Source organism: Chanodichthys erythropterus, chromosome 10, assembly GCF_024489055.1.
Source record: "Chanodichthys erythropterus isolate Z2021 chromosome 10, ASM2448905v1, whole genome shotgun sequence".
NCBI lineage: Eukaryota > Metazoa > Chordata > Actinopteri > Cypriniformes > Xenocyprididae > Chanodichthys > Chanodichthys erythropterus.
The window spans coordinates 47,097,511-47,114,035 of NC_090230.1; the positions used below are offsets into that span (position 1 = coordinate 47,097,511).

Below are 16,525 nucleotides of genomic sequence, written 5' to 3' on the forward strand. Positions count from 1 at the left end.
CCATGGATTTTTTTTCAGAGGTTTGTGAGTGAAACAGTACGAAGTAACATCCTTTAGCGTCACTATTTCAGACACTTCGAGCTGTTTTTGTTGACTTCTGACGATAACACAAGTTGTTTCTTTGTTTTTGCAATCTTATCTAGGCTACATTTTGCAATTCAGCATATCACCTCCTCTCGTCCGTGACTCCTCACAGTGACAGAAAACAAGTTCATAAATAAGATATAAAACACTAGTTTTATGTCAGATAATTACCTGCAATTTCTCCGAGACTGATTCATTTTCATTCACATTCATATTTCACTTCCCTGCTTTTATCTGCAGTTTAGGAAATACTCTATAATCAATAAAATCAGTCGAAAAAAATTGATTTTAGCATTTATGATAAAAGCATCCGCGTTTAATGAGGCGAAAAAACTAAAAACTATTTCCTATATTACAAACTCAATTCACTAGCTTCTTCAAAAGCAGATAAATATCTGTAAGATCACCTGTGTGAACTGCCAGTGATTTTTCAATGCAGCGTGAAACTCGCAGCTGATTGGCTGACAGGTATACTCAGCCTCCCATTGCATCCAATAGAAACGATCCGATGCTTTCCCACATGAAACAGCTATAAATTCGACAGTTGTCCTGAAACAAATTCTCAGTAAGTGCCGGTAACTGCAGGAGGAAGAGAACGAGGGGGAAGAGAGAGAGCAAAGGCATCAAGAGGGGGAGATCACTCTGCGCTAAAAGGCTACAGAACTTGTTTGCCTCTCTCTCAAAGGTATGTCTTCTTTATTTTATTTTACTAATACATTTTTTTATTTATAACATTTTCTTTTGAACAAATATGACCAGTAGGAATTTAAATTTTTAAAAGTCAAAGAGTATTATTCTTTCACACACAAAGTCAGTTCTGGGTGGCATTACAAATAGTGATGACTTTGAATAATAATACATATGTTTAATGAACAAGTCACACTAAGATATGTTACATCAGGAAATATGTAATGATATAATGTCAGAATTCAATTTACTTTTGCCATATAGTTATATTTTTTATATTTTGCATTTAAACAATGTGTAGTAATGTGAATTTTGTAGCTTTTGGGACCCCTTCCTGTCACTATTCTTGCACTGTAATGCAAAAGAGCCAATTGAGTTTGAAAGAACTGATTTACGCATAACAAAGAAGACGTGAGTCTTTGAAGTGGCTTCAGTGGATCATTTGCACATTTTAATAAGAGTTCAAAAACCCAAAAAAGAAAAGAAAAGAAAGTGCATGCTCAACAATTTAGGAATGTCTTTATTTGAGCTCTAGAAATCCAGACTTATCATAACATGCAAAACTGGTCATTCTATTAAATTGACTTTAACACACCTCTCTCTCACTCCTCTTCATCCACAGATTGTAAGGTCTAATCCCACCAGACACTACCAACCACCCTTTTCCTCTTATCCGTCTGCTTTCCTACTCCTTACAGCCATGGCACCCACTCTAGCCACGGCATTTGCCCGCCGCTGGTGGATGGCGGTAACGGCCATCATTGAAAATCTGCTCTTCTCCGCCGTTCTGCTGGGCTGGGGTTCCTTACTCATCATGCTGAAGTCTGAAGGCTTCTATTCATACCTCTGCACAGATCCAGGTAAGAGTCATTCTCGATTCCACATAGATCCAAAAAGGGTTTAACAGTCTGATGCCATAGAATAACCTTTTTAAATTTCACAAAGAATGTGTTTATTGAGAAAAATGTATGTAAGGGTACACCAATGTAACATCAATAACAAGAACTCAAGAAACCAGTGCAGCAATTTAGAAGAGCCATTTGGGTCATATGCGCTGCAGGTCAATCTTGTGATCCTATCTGTAAAATAATTTAATTTAATGCCTGATTGTGTTTTGTTTATTTGTAAGTATGCATATTGGCAAATTCCATCCATTCCTTCATTCCAATCTGATCTTGAAAGCTCACAGACTGTCTGATAGTACTTGAAGGATCCTACTTTTAAAGTCACATGTGTATTGTGCAGCAATCCATCACTGACAGTAGCGTTTTATGTGGTGTAACTGATTGCTCTCCGCAGCAAAACACTTTTGTGCTTACCTTCTCTAAGGAGGAGGAATGGCATCTTCCCTCAGGAGCCTCCCAACCACAGATACTACCAAAGACTTCCATTAAATCATCTGGTAGTCACAGTTGCTCAGTAAAACACTGGAATGTTGAAGAGTCTTCCACAGGGACCCTGACCTAATCAAGTGGTCCTTTAAATTGAGAGGCCTACAGCCTGTTTGATGTAAATTAAGATGTTTATCTTCTCAGTTATTCAACTCAGACCTACTGGTTAGCTCATAATCGATTGATTAAACTGGTTTTGGTATTGATTTGCATCACATAAGAACAAGTTTTGGTCTTACTGTGTCTGCTGATGCCCTTTTATCACTGTCTTTTTCTCTCTGAAGCACTTTGGGCTAGATTTAATTTAACATGAGGACATTGAAACCTATTTAACCACAAAAGCTGGTTTGAAATTTCCAGGCAGACAAGAAGAAAAGTGGTAGAGGAGGGGCAGAAGACAAGAAAAAGAGTTGTTTGTTAAGGAAACTGAAGGAGGCTTATCGTTTGGGTAGATCTAGGAATACCACTTCTTCTGGGTGGAGTGGTGGGCATTTTACATGTCTGTCTGTCTGCTTGGCAGGACATTTTTGCATGGGAAAGTGCTTATCGTTTATTTTTTTGCTGCTGTCGTTCCTGTTTTTTTTTTTTTTACATTACTCAGCTGATTGACTGTCCTTTTGGTCATTATTGTGACATAATAAGACTGTCTCAGCGAAAATCAGTGCACAAGACAGCATTCAGCAATCTTAAAGTCCACAGATAAGACTCAAAGGACATTGTCATGAGGCATTAGTCAGCATTCATTCTTCTTGACCATTTTGAAGGATGTGAAGCATGTGAGGACTCTGTGATTTGCCATCATGCAATCTTTGAAGTTGGCATGATAACAGTTCTTTATCACATTCAAAGCTTTGTCAGAAATGAGGTTAGGGACAATTTGTATCGTGTGTCTGTTCCTTACATTTTATCAGATCTGGCCACCAAACTAATGGCTATGAATGAAAAGAACAGCCCCTCCTTGTTTTCGCTCCCTAATCTGTCCACAAATCATTGTATTATTATGTTAAAATGTCTTCTATTTCCTTTTGCAATGCGTGTTTAGTGTTAGTACTTTGCCATTTCTAAATCTTTAGGACATTTTAAAGAATTTGAATTTCCAGTTTCCTGAATTGGCACACATGCCTGTTGGCCCATTAGAAAATAGGTGAAGGATCAGATGAAAAGCAAGAATAATTACTTATAGCTATCACTATCAAACCAGTGTGTTACAGAGAATACAATTTATTACAGTGAGGTTAAGTAATAAACCTCTTAATTGAGGTTCAGTAAGTTCATGTAACCCTTCTATCAAACGTATACACTCCCATTATTAAACTTTTTTTTTTTTTTTTGGCGGAGAACAGGCGACTGCTATCTTCCCGGGTGTGTCCTGCAATAGGCAGCCATTTGCACATCAGTGTGGCCTGCCCTGCATAATCCATCGTTGGTGCATATTAAGTAGGCTTTACAGTAGGAACACCATTCACACATTAGCAAGGTTTAGGAAAGAAGCCAGAGCAAGCCTCAGTTTCCTGAGTAAAACCCAACCCTTCATGTGTGGCGCGAGAAAGTTCACGACTGGGTGCCAAACACGTCAGAACATTCTGCACTGAGTTTTAAAGCACGCTTGGAGTTGGAAACCACCTCCTTTGTTGTGGAAGGAGGACACGTGTATCATCAGGATGACATTGGCACAGTTGAGTGGCTAATTATGGCAAAGTCACTGTTCAGACACCAATAACCCACCTAACAAAAAATGTTTTAAGAATGTTTATTAAAACATTCTCAATAAGTCATGAAACCTTTTTTAATGTTCTTAAAGACCAGAAAACTTTGAATGTACATTCTGTTAATATTACTGGAGGAACGGTTGACCATAAAGCCAAAGTTCTACAAACATTTCCTGTTAGATGTGAATGCAGTTGGTGACATATTGAAGTTGGGAAGACAGGTTTTGATTTACCTGAGTCTAATTAAATCACACATTTCAAAAGTGTACTTTTTATAACCACATTTTATGTTTTTCAGAGAAACATCATACATTTATCACTCATCAGCAATTAAAATGCAAAAATATCCAGATTAGTATAAGGTCAGGTCTTATTATCTACTTTATACATCTCCAGTGAGCCAACAGTTATTAATGGAGTGTCACCTGGTTCAGTATCAGTAGTTTATATATGTATATGCGTGGTGAGATAATGTGAAACAGGATTTGTACATTAGTCCAAAAGGACGATTATAAACATTGTTCCTGCAGCAGAACAAGATAAAGGAAGAGCAAATGTTGAGCTTTCTCCTTTCTATCATTCCCAGCCCTTATCTCAGGTTTTATTGAGACCACATAATGGTGATTCCTCATTCCAAGCATTTTACTGCCTGGTGAAGGTTTATCGCGGACACTTTAGAGAACAGCTGAAAAGACCAGTTTAGACCAGATTTAATTCCAGGTTGGTTTGTGCTGGTCTAGCCATGCTGGTCATAAGCAAACTAATTTCTAATTAGAAAACTTGGTGGGGGCATTATCATACTTTGAGTTTTTTTCAGTGAACAACACAAGAAACACAAGATATTCTTCAAAATATCTTCTTTTGTTTTCCACGGAAGAAATGAAGTCATACACGTTTGGAACGACATGAGTAAATGCTGGAGTAAATACTGGCATTGCTGGAGTGTCCTTACCTTCTGTAACTTTATATCATGAACCGTTCCACACATGGCAGGTTGACAAGGCCAAAGAGTGCATAAACCCCAGTCATGAACTTCAAGGAAATATCGTGAGGTATAGAAGTCTGCACGTGCGGCATCTGTGTGGTTGGACAGCAACCAGAATTACAAGTACCTGATGCTTACGTCACAGCATATGGCTCACAGTAGGGACACGTGACCAGTTTTTACACCAACATCTGAGTTTTCTCACTCTCTCTCTCTTTATCCCCATGATTTAGCAGAAATGGTGGCCTGATGAGTAGTGAAACTCTAGAAGGTTGTATATCAGGTCACATCAGCAGTGGTCAAGCTGGTTTTTGGAAAGCTGCTGGTAATACGTTAAATGGATCCCCATTAGCCTCTAATATCTCCTCTCTTCTCCTTCTTTCCTAAAGGAAACAGCTCGATGGCAAACTTCTCCTTACCAGCTGTGCCTTCATCACTGTCGAATGATGAAGACTTTGAATATGACGAGTTCCAGCCTGCCCAGCGTGATGGAGGGGTGGAGGTGGTCCCTCTGAAACATCCGGAGGAACACCTGAGGATGAACGGCTGGCTCATCTGTAAAGAACAGGATGAGATGCTGAACCTGGCATTCACTGTGGGCTCCTTCCTGCTCAGTGCCATCACGCTCCCTCTCGGAATTGTCATGGACAAATACGGTCCACGCAAACTCCGCCTGCTTGGAAGGTACGGCATGTGCTTAATTTTTCAGCATCATTCCAATCACTTAATTTAAATTAAAACATATGTTTGCATTAATATGTAAAGTGTGTATGCTAAGGTCACATCACAACACATATGAATAATCATTACATTTTCCATGATTATTTGACCTCTGAGAGTCTTATCTTCCTTTCCAGTGCCTGCTTTGCCCTCTCATGCCTTATGATTGCTTATGGAGCCAGCAACCCAAATGGTAAGAACGTCCTAAATGCAATTAAGTATGAATTTATGTCTCCATACTTATTGAAACAGATACCAATATGTCAATTTTCCACTAGAAATGATTAACACATGCTTGTTTTTTCTAGAACTATCCGTTCTGATCTTCATCGCTCTGACCTTTAATGGCTTTGGGGGAATGTGTATGACCTTCACTTCACTTACGGTGAGTGTGTTAACTTATTCATGAATGTACACTTTTGCTTCCTTTTTTCTAGTTCTTTTGATGTGTTTGAATTTGCTTGTTGCTTGCTAATGAGCAGGGTGTAACTGCCATAAATATTGTGGGGGATACATCCAATCTGATATTCAGATTAACCGATAAGACTTATTCAGTGGTTGATTTTGTTACATTTGTTCCCCGCAATCCTGCTACATCCAGGCTAGTTAGACGTCTCTGTCTCTTTTTCCTCAATCTTTCTCATTGGAGTATCTCTCAAGCATGGTGCAGTAAGTTAATCATTAGACCCATCTGTGCGTCTTACTTCAGTGTTTTTCCTGCTGACTCGCTTCTGTCGCTGCACTGGCACCATGCATTAACTCTTGATTCAGTGTGCTGACCCTGTAAGATTAGCCTGCGGTTATCATGTGCTCAGCATGATCCGAGGAACTCTATGACCATGAACTCAGAAAAACACTTACACCCAGAGTCCACAATTAACTTTTTGCCACAGCTGTTAAAGTATTAGTTTAATTTAAAATGGGAATTACCCCATGATTTACTCACCCTCAAGCCATCTTAGGTGTATATGACTTTCTTCTTTCACCCTTTAATCACCCTGATGCTCCAAAGCTTTATATTGGCAGTGCATGGAAACCACCTGTTTAAAGCTCAAAAAAAGTGCATCCATCCATCATAAACATACTCTACACAGCTCCGGGGGGTTAAAAAAAGGCTTTCTAAAGTGAAGTGATGCATTTGTGTAAGAAAAATATGCATATTTAACATATAAAGTAAAATAACGAGCTTCCGCCAGACCGCCTTCTGTATTCAACTTACGAACAAAGTGTAACGCCTCTTAGAGTTCAAAACGCTTACGCTACGTCCTACGCGTTCTGTATTCAACATATGAAAAAAAAAAACATAACTGACATTACGTCAGTTATGTTTTTTTCGTAAGTTGAATACGGAAGGTGATCTGGCAGAAGCTAGATATTTTACTTTATACCGTGTTAAATATGGATATTTTTCTTACACAAACGCATCACTTCACTTCAGAAGGCCCCCCAGAGCCGTGTGGAGTACTGCCATTATAAAGCTTTGGAGCATCAGGGTGATTATTAATATAACTCCGATTTTATTCATCTGAAAGAAGAAACTCATATACACCTAGGGTGGCTTGAGGGTGAGTAAATCATAATTTTCATTTTAAAGTGAGCTAATCCCCACAAACTGAGAAAATTTAAAACAACACCTGCCACAAATATTTGACGATTACATTGATGGCTTAATGCAAGCGTTCTTGTTTGTCGTGTTGCATCGCTTGCTTGAAGTGTACATGGAGTAGCAAAGTCACATAACAATTGATTTTGGAGAATATCTTAACACCAGTTCTGACAGGAATTCTCACTGAGTCACAAAACACAACTCTTCCATCACAAAGCTGCTGATCACACACATTCAAACGCATCCTTACGTAACAGGACACTTGCTGTTGCTCATCCACTTGTTGTCACAGGAACAAGGCATAACTGTGGGCAGGCTGCCCCAGTTTGGGCCCCAATTAGAGTCATAAAAGAGACTCGGCTTCAGCCGGTACAGACTGGATGGATCATTCGTCAGTTCTTACTGCCCTAGTTATTCTTCTTTTATTGAGGAATTATGAGGAACGGAAATTGTTGAGAAATTATGAGGAACAGAAAGAAACTGAAATGAGAAAGAAGTGTGGATTAAGTGTTCAAAAACATTTTCTGTTCTGGTAGTCTTCTAGTTTTCTTGTACTCTGCTTTTTTTCTCTTTCCTCTCTTTCAACACCCACCCTCCATTTACTGCTTATAATCAGTGCCTCTAAACTGAAACTGCTTACACTGTTGACTTGTGCTTTCATCAGCCCATAATTGTTGGCCATCTCCCCTTGCCTGCTGCCATTTTCAAAGACTGTGGATCAACTGTCTTTATGCTCATAGCAGCCACACAGTAAAAAGATGCTCTGAATAACCCAAAAAACTCATAAAAATAAATATGACTTTTAATTAAAAAATTAAAATAAAAATTATAGAAATATTACAAAATAAAATTACAATCTAAAATAAAATATATATATATATATATATATATATATATATATATATATATATATATATATATATATATATATAAAAGTTAGTTTAATAATTAATTTATATTTACATATTTACAAAAATAAAATACCAATAAATCTGCTGTAATTGTGTTTTCTGTGAGTAAATCTGCAGTGGATATGTCATGAAACAATTTTCTATTTTATTTTTAATACCAGCCCCCAATAGAGCAGTCCTCTGTCTGCCTATCTAAAGTTATTTTTAAACAAATGAGTTATTAATCTGTTTTCATGTTTCCTTCCAGCTGCCCAACATGTTTGGTGACCTGCGTGCCACCTTCATCGCACTCATGATCGGCTCGTATGCTTCCTCGGCTGTCACCTTTCCTGGGGTCAAGGTTTGTTAGATTAAATAACAGGGTGAAAAAAAGTGATTGTAACCCTACCTTATGCTGTTAGAGATTGATTTGTTTATTGTGCGTTGTTTCTCTTAATAGGTAATCTATGACATTGGTGTGACCTTCATCACGATTCTGGTGGTCTGGGCAGGCTGTGCAGGCCTCGTCTTCATCAACTGCTTCTTCAACTGGCCCCTGGAGCCTTTCCCTGGACCCGAGGACATGGACTACACGTGAGAAACACACATACACCGCTCTCATACGCATCAAACATTTACAATATCTCACTCTCATTCTGTATTTTTTCTGTCTCACTGTATATCCAGTGTCAAGATCAAGTTCAGTTGGCTGGGATTTGACCATAAGATTACAGGAAAGCAGTTTTATAATCAAGTGACAACAGTGGGCAAGCGTCTTAGTGTGGATAACACTCAGAAACAGAAAGAACTTGCCAAGGAGGGTCAGAAACTTTGTCTGTCCACCATGGACCTGGAACTGCAGTGTGAGCCCAAGGAGGAAAGTAAGTGACAATGTTTGAACATATCTGAGACCAGAAACATGCAAATACATAAATGCAAAGTTTGGACAGGTCAACAAATAATTTTGACTAACTCTGTTTACCTTTTCTTCCTTGCAGCCCAGTCATTCATGAAGAGTATTTTCAGCCCTCTATTCATGTTGAGTCTGGTGACCATGTGTGTAACTCAGCTGCGTCTCATCTTCTACATGGGAGCCATGAACAACATCTTGGAAGACCTCAGCGGAGGAGATCTCAACACAGGTAGATAAGCATGTTTGCGTATGTCTGGGAAAAAATATAAATACATTTATGTAGGTTAATTCTGATGTGTGAATGCAGCAAAAAAAAAAATACTTTTTACTAATTACAGTAATTTAGATGTGAATGCAGTAAAACCATTTTGGGGAAAACCATTTCTGGGGAAAACAATTTTATTTAAGATATTTCTTATATGTGAGTGCAAAAAATGTTTTTGGTGAAAAAAAAACAAAATAAAAAAAGAATATTTTTTCGTGATAATTCAGATAGCGCAGCAAATAATTTTTTTCTCAGTAAAAAAAACAAAAAAAACAAAAACATTTTAGTTCCAATAATTCAGATATGTGAATGTAGCAAAACAAAACTTTTCTGAAAATAAATAAAATAAAACAGTGTGATGTGACAACAGCAAAGAAAATATTTTCTAGGATTCAAATTTTTAGTACAGCTTTCCTAGGGAAAAAGCATTTTAATTATGATTAAAAAGAAATTTTTAATTCCAATAATTCAGATATATGAATGCAGCAAAATAAAACTTAAATATATATATATATATATATTTTTATGATAAATTCAGATATGTGACCATGGTAAAGAACATTTTCTGGAGGAAAAAAAAAAAATTTACTGATGTGAATGCAAAAAAAAAAAAAAAAATCTTTTCTGGAAAAAAATGTAAAATATATACAGATTACATACACGATATTATAATTGCCTTCTAAATTTTTATTTTTATTTATTTTTTTTTTTTTTACTATCCTTACAGTTGAGAAAATGGAATTGGGTAAGAATCTCAGTAGCGCAGTAGAAACCAGTAGAGCGTGGAGTTCCTTGAGCTTGATGTTCTAACATTTAACCTTCTCCTGTACTCACCTCAAGCATAACCCACTCCCTGTCCACCTGTGCTCTGGGACGTAATGCAAGCCTGCAGAGTGCCATAAACTTAGCCATTAACCAGAGTAGTTATTAACCAACCTCAGACGTTATCCATTAGACAGTGTTATAATTTCTCTCTCTCTTGTTCTCTCAGTGAGCCTCTACACCTCCATTTTTGGTGTGATGCAACTCTTGTGCTTGATGACGACGCCGGTCATCGGTCAGATCATGGACTGGAAGCTGAAAGAATGTGATGATGGAGAAATCGATGAAAAAGAACCCAACAAGTAGGTTACGGAACACTTTTAGTGAACTTTGGAAGTGGACTAAGAATGTGTGAAGCTCAAAATGCTAGAAAATCAATGACAGCTCTTTTAAGCATCTCTATTTGCTCTTTGTCCCCAGGGATGAACCCCAGCCCAAACGCAGAGACAGACAGATTCAGAAAGTCACCAATGCCACACGTGCCTTCATCTTCACCAACATCCTCCTCGTCGGCTTTGGCATCACCTGCCTAATTCCTAATCTCCCGCTTCAGGTGTGTGTTATGTGTCTATGTGTTATGAATGCTCCATATAAATGTACCAATTCTTCAATAAATACAATGCAGGATGTATTCAGAATAGCATACTACCATACACTAAGCCTATTTTCAGTTTGCATGGAATACCAGAATGACCTATATTGCTAAAAGGGGCTGTATATATATATATATATATATATATATATATATATATATATATATATATATATATATATATATATATTTACTGAAGTAATCCTGCAATATGATGAGGTCATTTAACTTACTGAACACTGGTGGCCACAATATAAATACTTTTTTCCCCCCATGTCATGTGTGAGGCTCCATATGCATACTACATCTTTTTGCATATATTAGTATACTGTGCACAGTATGCACTACATATTGCAGCAATATTAAGAGTATGCTAGTATGCTATTCTGTTTATTGTGCAGAGGAAGGCTATGGCCAAATTTAGAATAGCATACTACTCTTACTATTTCTTCCTGAGTATACTGAGTAGTATACACCTTATAACAGAAAGAGTAAGAGTGGTATGGTAAGCAACACCCATCTATTTTCTGCTTAGCTGTACAGCATCTCCCTCTAGTGGCTTATTTGTGAAACTACTAGCATGTCACCTGCCAATTTTACCATAGAAACAGTAAAATAAACAAGTTTATGTTTGATTTTGTCATTTTAACCTCATGTCATCTCTCTCCAGATGCTCTCATTTGTCCTTCACACCATCGTCAGAGGCTTCATCCACTCCGCCATCGGAGGACTTTACGCAGCTGTGTGAGTTTATCAGTGTTACTTCTAATACATGATTATATTCTGCTTGTGATCATCACTTTTGCCAGTAATAGCAGCATTTAAAGCATATCATATGATAACACATAAGCTGTTTGTGTGTCTGCAGGTACCCATCATCACAGTTTGGCAGTCTGACTGGTATGCAGTCATTGGTTAGCGCTCTGTTCGCTCTGCTGCAGCAGCCTTTGTTCATGGCCATGATGGGACCACTGAAGGGAGACCCCCTCTGGGTATGAAACAAACAAGAGAAAGCTTTTGTAATACTAAATGGATTAAATACCCGTTAGGCATGTTTTGACCTCTCTCTATTTTTCTGGTGTAGGTGAACGTTGGTCTGCTGGTTCTCAGTATGCTGGGCTTCTTGTTACCACTCTACCTGCTGTACTTCAGGAGAACTCTGCACAAAAAGAGGAAGGAGAAAGAAAATGATGCTAAAATCTATTTGAAAATCAACGGCAGTGACGTACCAGAGGCATTTGTGTAAAAAAAAAAGAAAGAAAAAGGAAGCAGATAAAGGGAAAAACAAAGGCATGAGAATATCATCACAGCTAGACAAAAACACATACACTCAATGACGATTAAACACTATTGTGTGTCTCTTCCTTAGAGCCTTATTGAGTAACTCAAAGGATGAAAAGAGGAATGAGAGAGACAGGAAGCAACATGGGAAAACTGGTATTCCTCCTCTTTGCCATTTTAATTCACAAACTTTCAAAGATATTTTATATTACGCATTTATACATGTGATCAATTTTTCACTCTGACTGTCTCTCCTTAATGTAAACCAGGGACATTTCCGTATACTATATATTAGTATATGGTTTTTATATACGCTGTTTATGCCAACTGGACGTTTTTGAGGAAAACCGAGGCCAGCCTGGCCCGCACAGACAGCGTAATTATGCCAGCTGGCTGTTTTGCCCAGAAACAAAGCCAAACACCCCATTCATTTAACCAACATTCACAAGAGATTTCAATGTAAACTAGTATAGCCCCATTTTTTTACTTTTGATTTTTAACTCTAATAATAGTGGTGCAATGTAATTGCATTCACGAAAGACCACTTTTAAGAACATTTTTCATTCATAATGATACACAAAGTGCCTTTTTTTTTTAAAAATAATGTTGTATTTATGAATAGGATTTGATCACTTTTGATCATAGGTATTTTATGAAAGCCACAATTTATGTATGTCGATATGTATATACGTTTTTACACTACATGCACATGAGATGCATATATAAAAGAGGCTGGACTAAACTGCTAATGATCTGCAGTGAGTGACTGATCTGCGAGGTGATGGCTGAAAGCTGAGGCGCAGATGTCAGGGCAACAACAGCACTTTTAACACATGTCCCATAAAACCCCTCATGACCCATAATTCCCTTTTTCTGTCTTTCTTTAACTAACATTCTGTGATCTTTTTTCAGAGTGTGTTGAGTCATTTATGTGTCACTGATCATTAGATCAAGTTATCATGGACCTCTGAAGTAAAATATCGTACAGAAAGCACAACTTAAATCACAAACGTGCCTTTTTTGTGCAGTTTACAGTGCAGTTAGTAATGTTGATGATAGCTGACAGGAAGATTGAAGCCACGGATTCTGTGGAAATGTTTTGGTATTATGTGTAATGTATTTATTTCTTAACAGACCTTATGGACAATACAGCCTTACTAGCAAAGGTTGTTATATTAACCTACATCTCAGTGTTGCAGTGGCTGTTTGTTTGTTTGTTTGTTTGTTTTTTCAAAAAACCTTCATGTATTATTCTATATGGCATTACTGTTGAGGATTATATTCAATAAAGAAAAACATGAGGTTGTTTTCTCTAATTTAAAATATTTGTTTTGTTTGACCAGTGGGGGTGGGGGGGGGCTGCTTTATTTTCAAGTTACTTTTAAAAATAATGTTTAAATATTGTGTTACTCCCTAAAAAAGAAACTAATTGTGTTAGTTACTTTTTATGGAAAGTAATGCATTACATTACTTTTGTGTTACTTTTTCTCACCTAGGCTGGGCTTGCTTGTGTGTTTTAAAGGTGCCCTAGATTCAAAAATTGAATTTACCTCGGCATAGTTAAATAACAAGAGTTCAGTACATGGAAATGACATAGAGTGAGTCTCAAACTCCATTGTTTCCTCATTCTTATATAAATCTCATTTGTTTAAAAGACCTCAGAAGAACAGGCAAATCTCAACATAACACCGACTGTTACGTAACAGTCGGGGTGTACGCCCCAATATTTGCATATGCCAGCCCATGTTCCCAACATTATGAAAGCCATTAGACAAGGGCAGAACGTCTGGATCTGTGCACAGCTGAATCAACAGACTAGGTAAACAAGAAATGCAAAAAAATGGCAGATTGAGCAATAATAACTGACATGATTCATGATAACATGATATTTTTAGTGTTATTCGTAAACTGTCTTTCTAAATGTTTCGTTAGCATTTTGCTAATGTACTGTTAAATGTGGTTAAAGTTACCATCGTTTCTTACTGTATTCACGGAGACAAGACTGTCGTTATTTTCATTATTAAACACTTGCAGTCTGTATAATTCATAAACACAACTTCATTCTTTATAAATCTCTCCAACAGTGTAGCATTAGCCGTTAGCCACGGAGCATAGCCTCAAACTCATTCAGAATCAAATGTAAACATCCGAATAAACACTGTACTTACACGATTAGACATGCCCCAAAATAGGCAGTTAAAAAATTAATAATAAAAAAAAAAAAAAAATCTATGGGGTATTTTGAGCTGAAACTTCACAGACACATTCAGGGGACACCTTAGACTTATATTACATCTTTTTTTAAAAAGTTCTAGGGCACCTTTAAATACAAAAAAAAGTTTTCTATTTTTGGCTAATGTAAAGGCCCTTTCAAACCAGAAATGAAATGAATAAGCCTCAGGCTGAAGGAAATGCATATTTACACCTGTACAGTAGTGGGCACAGCTCAAACAAATCTTTCAGCTGTGCTGCCATTCTGGATTGCAGGAGAAAAATGTTCAACACTTTACTCCACCAATAAAAACAAAACATAAAACACAAATATGTTTAACTAATGTCGTTGCTTATTTGATCAGCAAAAGTCAGCAGCAAAGACATTAATAAAGTGAGAATAAATGCATAAAGTACACATTTGTATTATTTAACATATTTAATTATTGAAGGTTTGCATAATATTCTGAGTTTGCATTTCACTGTTTTTATTCATTTTGAGGGATACTGAATCTGTTTTTGTGCAAGTGAAATAAATTAGTAAATGCATGTTCATGTTTAATCTACAATAACCATCATGTTTACAATGCACACTTACTCCAGATTTCTCTCAACATGGGGACAGGAGAGGTGTCAGTAAATAAATGGGAAAATAAAGCAACTTTAAAAGTAACTCAGATATTTTGTAAATTTAGAACTAATGTGTTACTTTACTAGTTACTTGAAAAAGGTAATCTGATTATGTAACTCGTGTTACTTATAATGCGTTACCCCAAGCACTGTTTATTTTACATTCTGTATTAATCATGAGATTAATTGTGATTATTTAATTGACAGCCCTAGTTTTTAACAGAAACTAACACATAGTTTTATAGAATTCTTGGTAAGCTACAATGAGCATTATTAATTATTTAAACATTATTTAATACAAATATTTTATTAGCAATTTTTTTATACAGTATTTTTTTTCTCAGATTGTATAAATGAGTCTAAATGAATGAATAAATGAATTTTTACAGCTGCCATTATCTTCATCATCATATTTGGGGGTCCTTATAAGTTCACCCAAAAATTAAAATTTCATAATTTTTTATCATTCAGCATTTACTCAAGTTTTTCCAAACCTGTATGAATTGATTATTTTTTTCTGCTGAACACAAAAGAAGATATTTTAAAGAATGTCGGTAACCAAACAGTTCATGAGCCCCTTTTCAGTTTTAGGTGAACTATCCCTTTAATTGGCATCTATAGGTTTGTTGAAAGTCTGTGTATGACATTAAACGATGATCTGACTCTCTTTATTAAAATTATAAATCAGATTTTAAAATGCTCTATTCAGATTACTAGTCCACTGCAGAAACAAACAGATTAAATAAATAAACAGTGTGAATGGGAGACACAGTATGAGCTTTGAGAAATGCTTTGGTGGAGGGCAGATCATACTGTAACTACATGAAAATAATCGGATGGTGGGATCTTTCTCCAGATGTGCTATAAATAGACTGCACCAGTTTACCGTTACATAATTTGTGACAGATTGTAATTTGACTGATATATAGACAGCTATGCGACCACCAGCTGTTACATCACACAAGAGACCACCGCAGCGCAGACAATACATCGACGGTCGTCCCCGTTTTTCTGTTTAAATAAAACATTAAAACTGACCACGACCACCCCCTCCTCTATGACGACATCACTCCCATGTCACGGCATCAGGGGTTGTCGTTAACGCCCCCCTCGGCCCTGATCAGGAAGTGAATCTGTGGGAAATAGAAAAACGGTCCCTAGAATGACATAGAAGCGGGTGAGGTGGGGTAGACCGAGACACCGGGACGAACGCAGGACTCGACACCTATTTGGATTCATCCAGGTGCAAAACGACGGTATCTTTGAAAGGCACAAAGCACCGGAGAAAATGCTCATTAAAGAATTGTAAGTGCAGCGTTATTTTTTGATCTGATTGTAATGAGAGCATCCTCTATCTGTCCATGCAGCGCAGGTACCAGAGGCCATGGCGACATTGTAAACTTGACTTTCTGACAGTTCATATTTAAAGCCCTCGATCGTAATTATTTTTCAGGCATTTACTATACAAATGGCTTTGGTGGTGTTCATCATTTTACCTTGGCCTACAGACCACTTTATATGTGTTTAAAAACGTGTCTGTGACGTTCTGGCTGGTGCAGTTATAACGTTTTCCCCAGATTATTATTATTTTGAATCAATTAAATGCTTTTAAGAGGATTTTTGCCACAAATATCTTATCAGGCGAGTTTAATTATTTCTTCATTGTGTTATTGATACGCTCGTGAAGGTGAAACGGACCGAATTGAGCACACCGCGTTCCGATATTAAATGGCGCCTGT

The 16,525-nt window shown here is 37.1% G+C and overlaps 2 protein-coding genes across 4 annotated transcripts in view; both read left to right on the top strand.

Moving 5' to 3' along the window:
- The first annotated feature begins 620 nt into the window (after positions 1 to 620).
- slc43a2b (solute carrier family 43 member 2b) lies at positions 621 to 13,268 on the top strand. 3 transcript variants are annotated; one of them, XM_067397974.1, is made up of 15 exons: positions 621 to 769; positions 1,394 to 1,631; positions 5,246 to 5,540; positions 5,714 to 5,769; positions 5,885 to 5,961; positions 8,341 to 8,433; positions 8,533 to 8,666; positions 8,760 to 8,953; positions 9,071 to 9,214; positions 10,242 to 10,374; positions 10,493 to 10,625; positions 11,335 to 11,408; positions 11,533 to 11,656; positions 11,749 to 11,954; positions 12,034 to 13,268. In XM_067397974.1, exons 2-14 carry the CDS (start codon positions 1,472 to 1,474, stop codon positions 11,908 to 11,910), a joined length of 1,779 nt encoding a protein of 592 aa, XP_067254075.1. In that variant the 5' UTR covers positions 621 to 769; positions 1,394 to 1,471; the 3' UTR covers positions 11,911 to 11,954; positions 12,034 to 13,268. The 3 variants fall into 3 exon arrangements, with proteins under 3 accessions (XP_067254075.1, XP_067254073.1, XP_067254074.1); XM_067397972.1 differs by having other exon boundaries at positions 11,749 to 13,268; XM_067397973.1 differs by having other exon boundaries at positions 642 to 769; positions 1,470 to 1,631; positions 11,749 to 13,268.
- A 2,698-nt stretch (positions 13,269 to 15,966) lies between these two features.
- pitpnab (phosphatidylinositol transfer protein, alpha b) overlaps positions 15,967 to 16,525 on the top strand; it is a 28,219-nt gene continuing 27,660 nt past the window's right edge. The window contains exon 1 of the mRNA XM_067399338.1: positions 15,967 to 16,091. Within this exon, the coding sequence (XP_067255439.1) occupies positions 16,075 to 16,091 (17 nt within the window). The 5' untranslated portion in view covers positions 15,967 to 16,074. The remainder of the gene's footprint in view (positions 16,092 to 16,525) is intronic.

What these genes read in the sequence shown, in the direction of transcription:
- slc43a2b (XM_067397972.1), top strand. Translation starts at nt 1,472, where the DNA reads ATGGCACCCACTCTAGCCACGGCATTTGCCCGCCGCTGGTGGATGGCG. An exon ending in TGGAGCCAGCAACCCAAATG is followed by an intron (nt 5,770 to 5,884) that starts GTAAGAACGTCC and finishes TGTTTTTTCTAG; the next exon opens with AACTATCCGTTCTGATCTTC. An exon ending in CCCGAGGACATGGACTACAC is followed by an intron (nt 8,667 to 8,759) that starts GTGAGAAACACA and finishes CTGTATATCCAG; the next exon opens with TGTCAAGATCAAGTTCAGTT.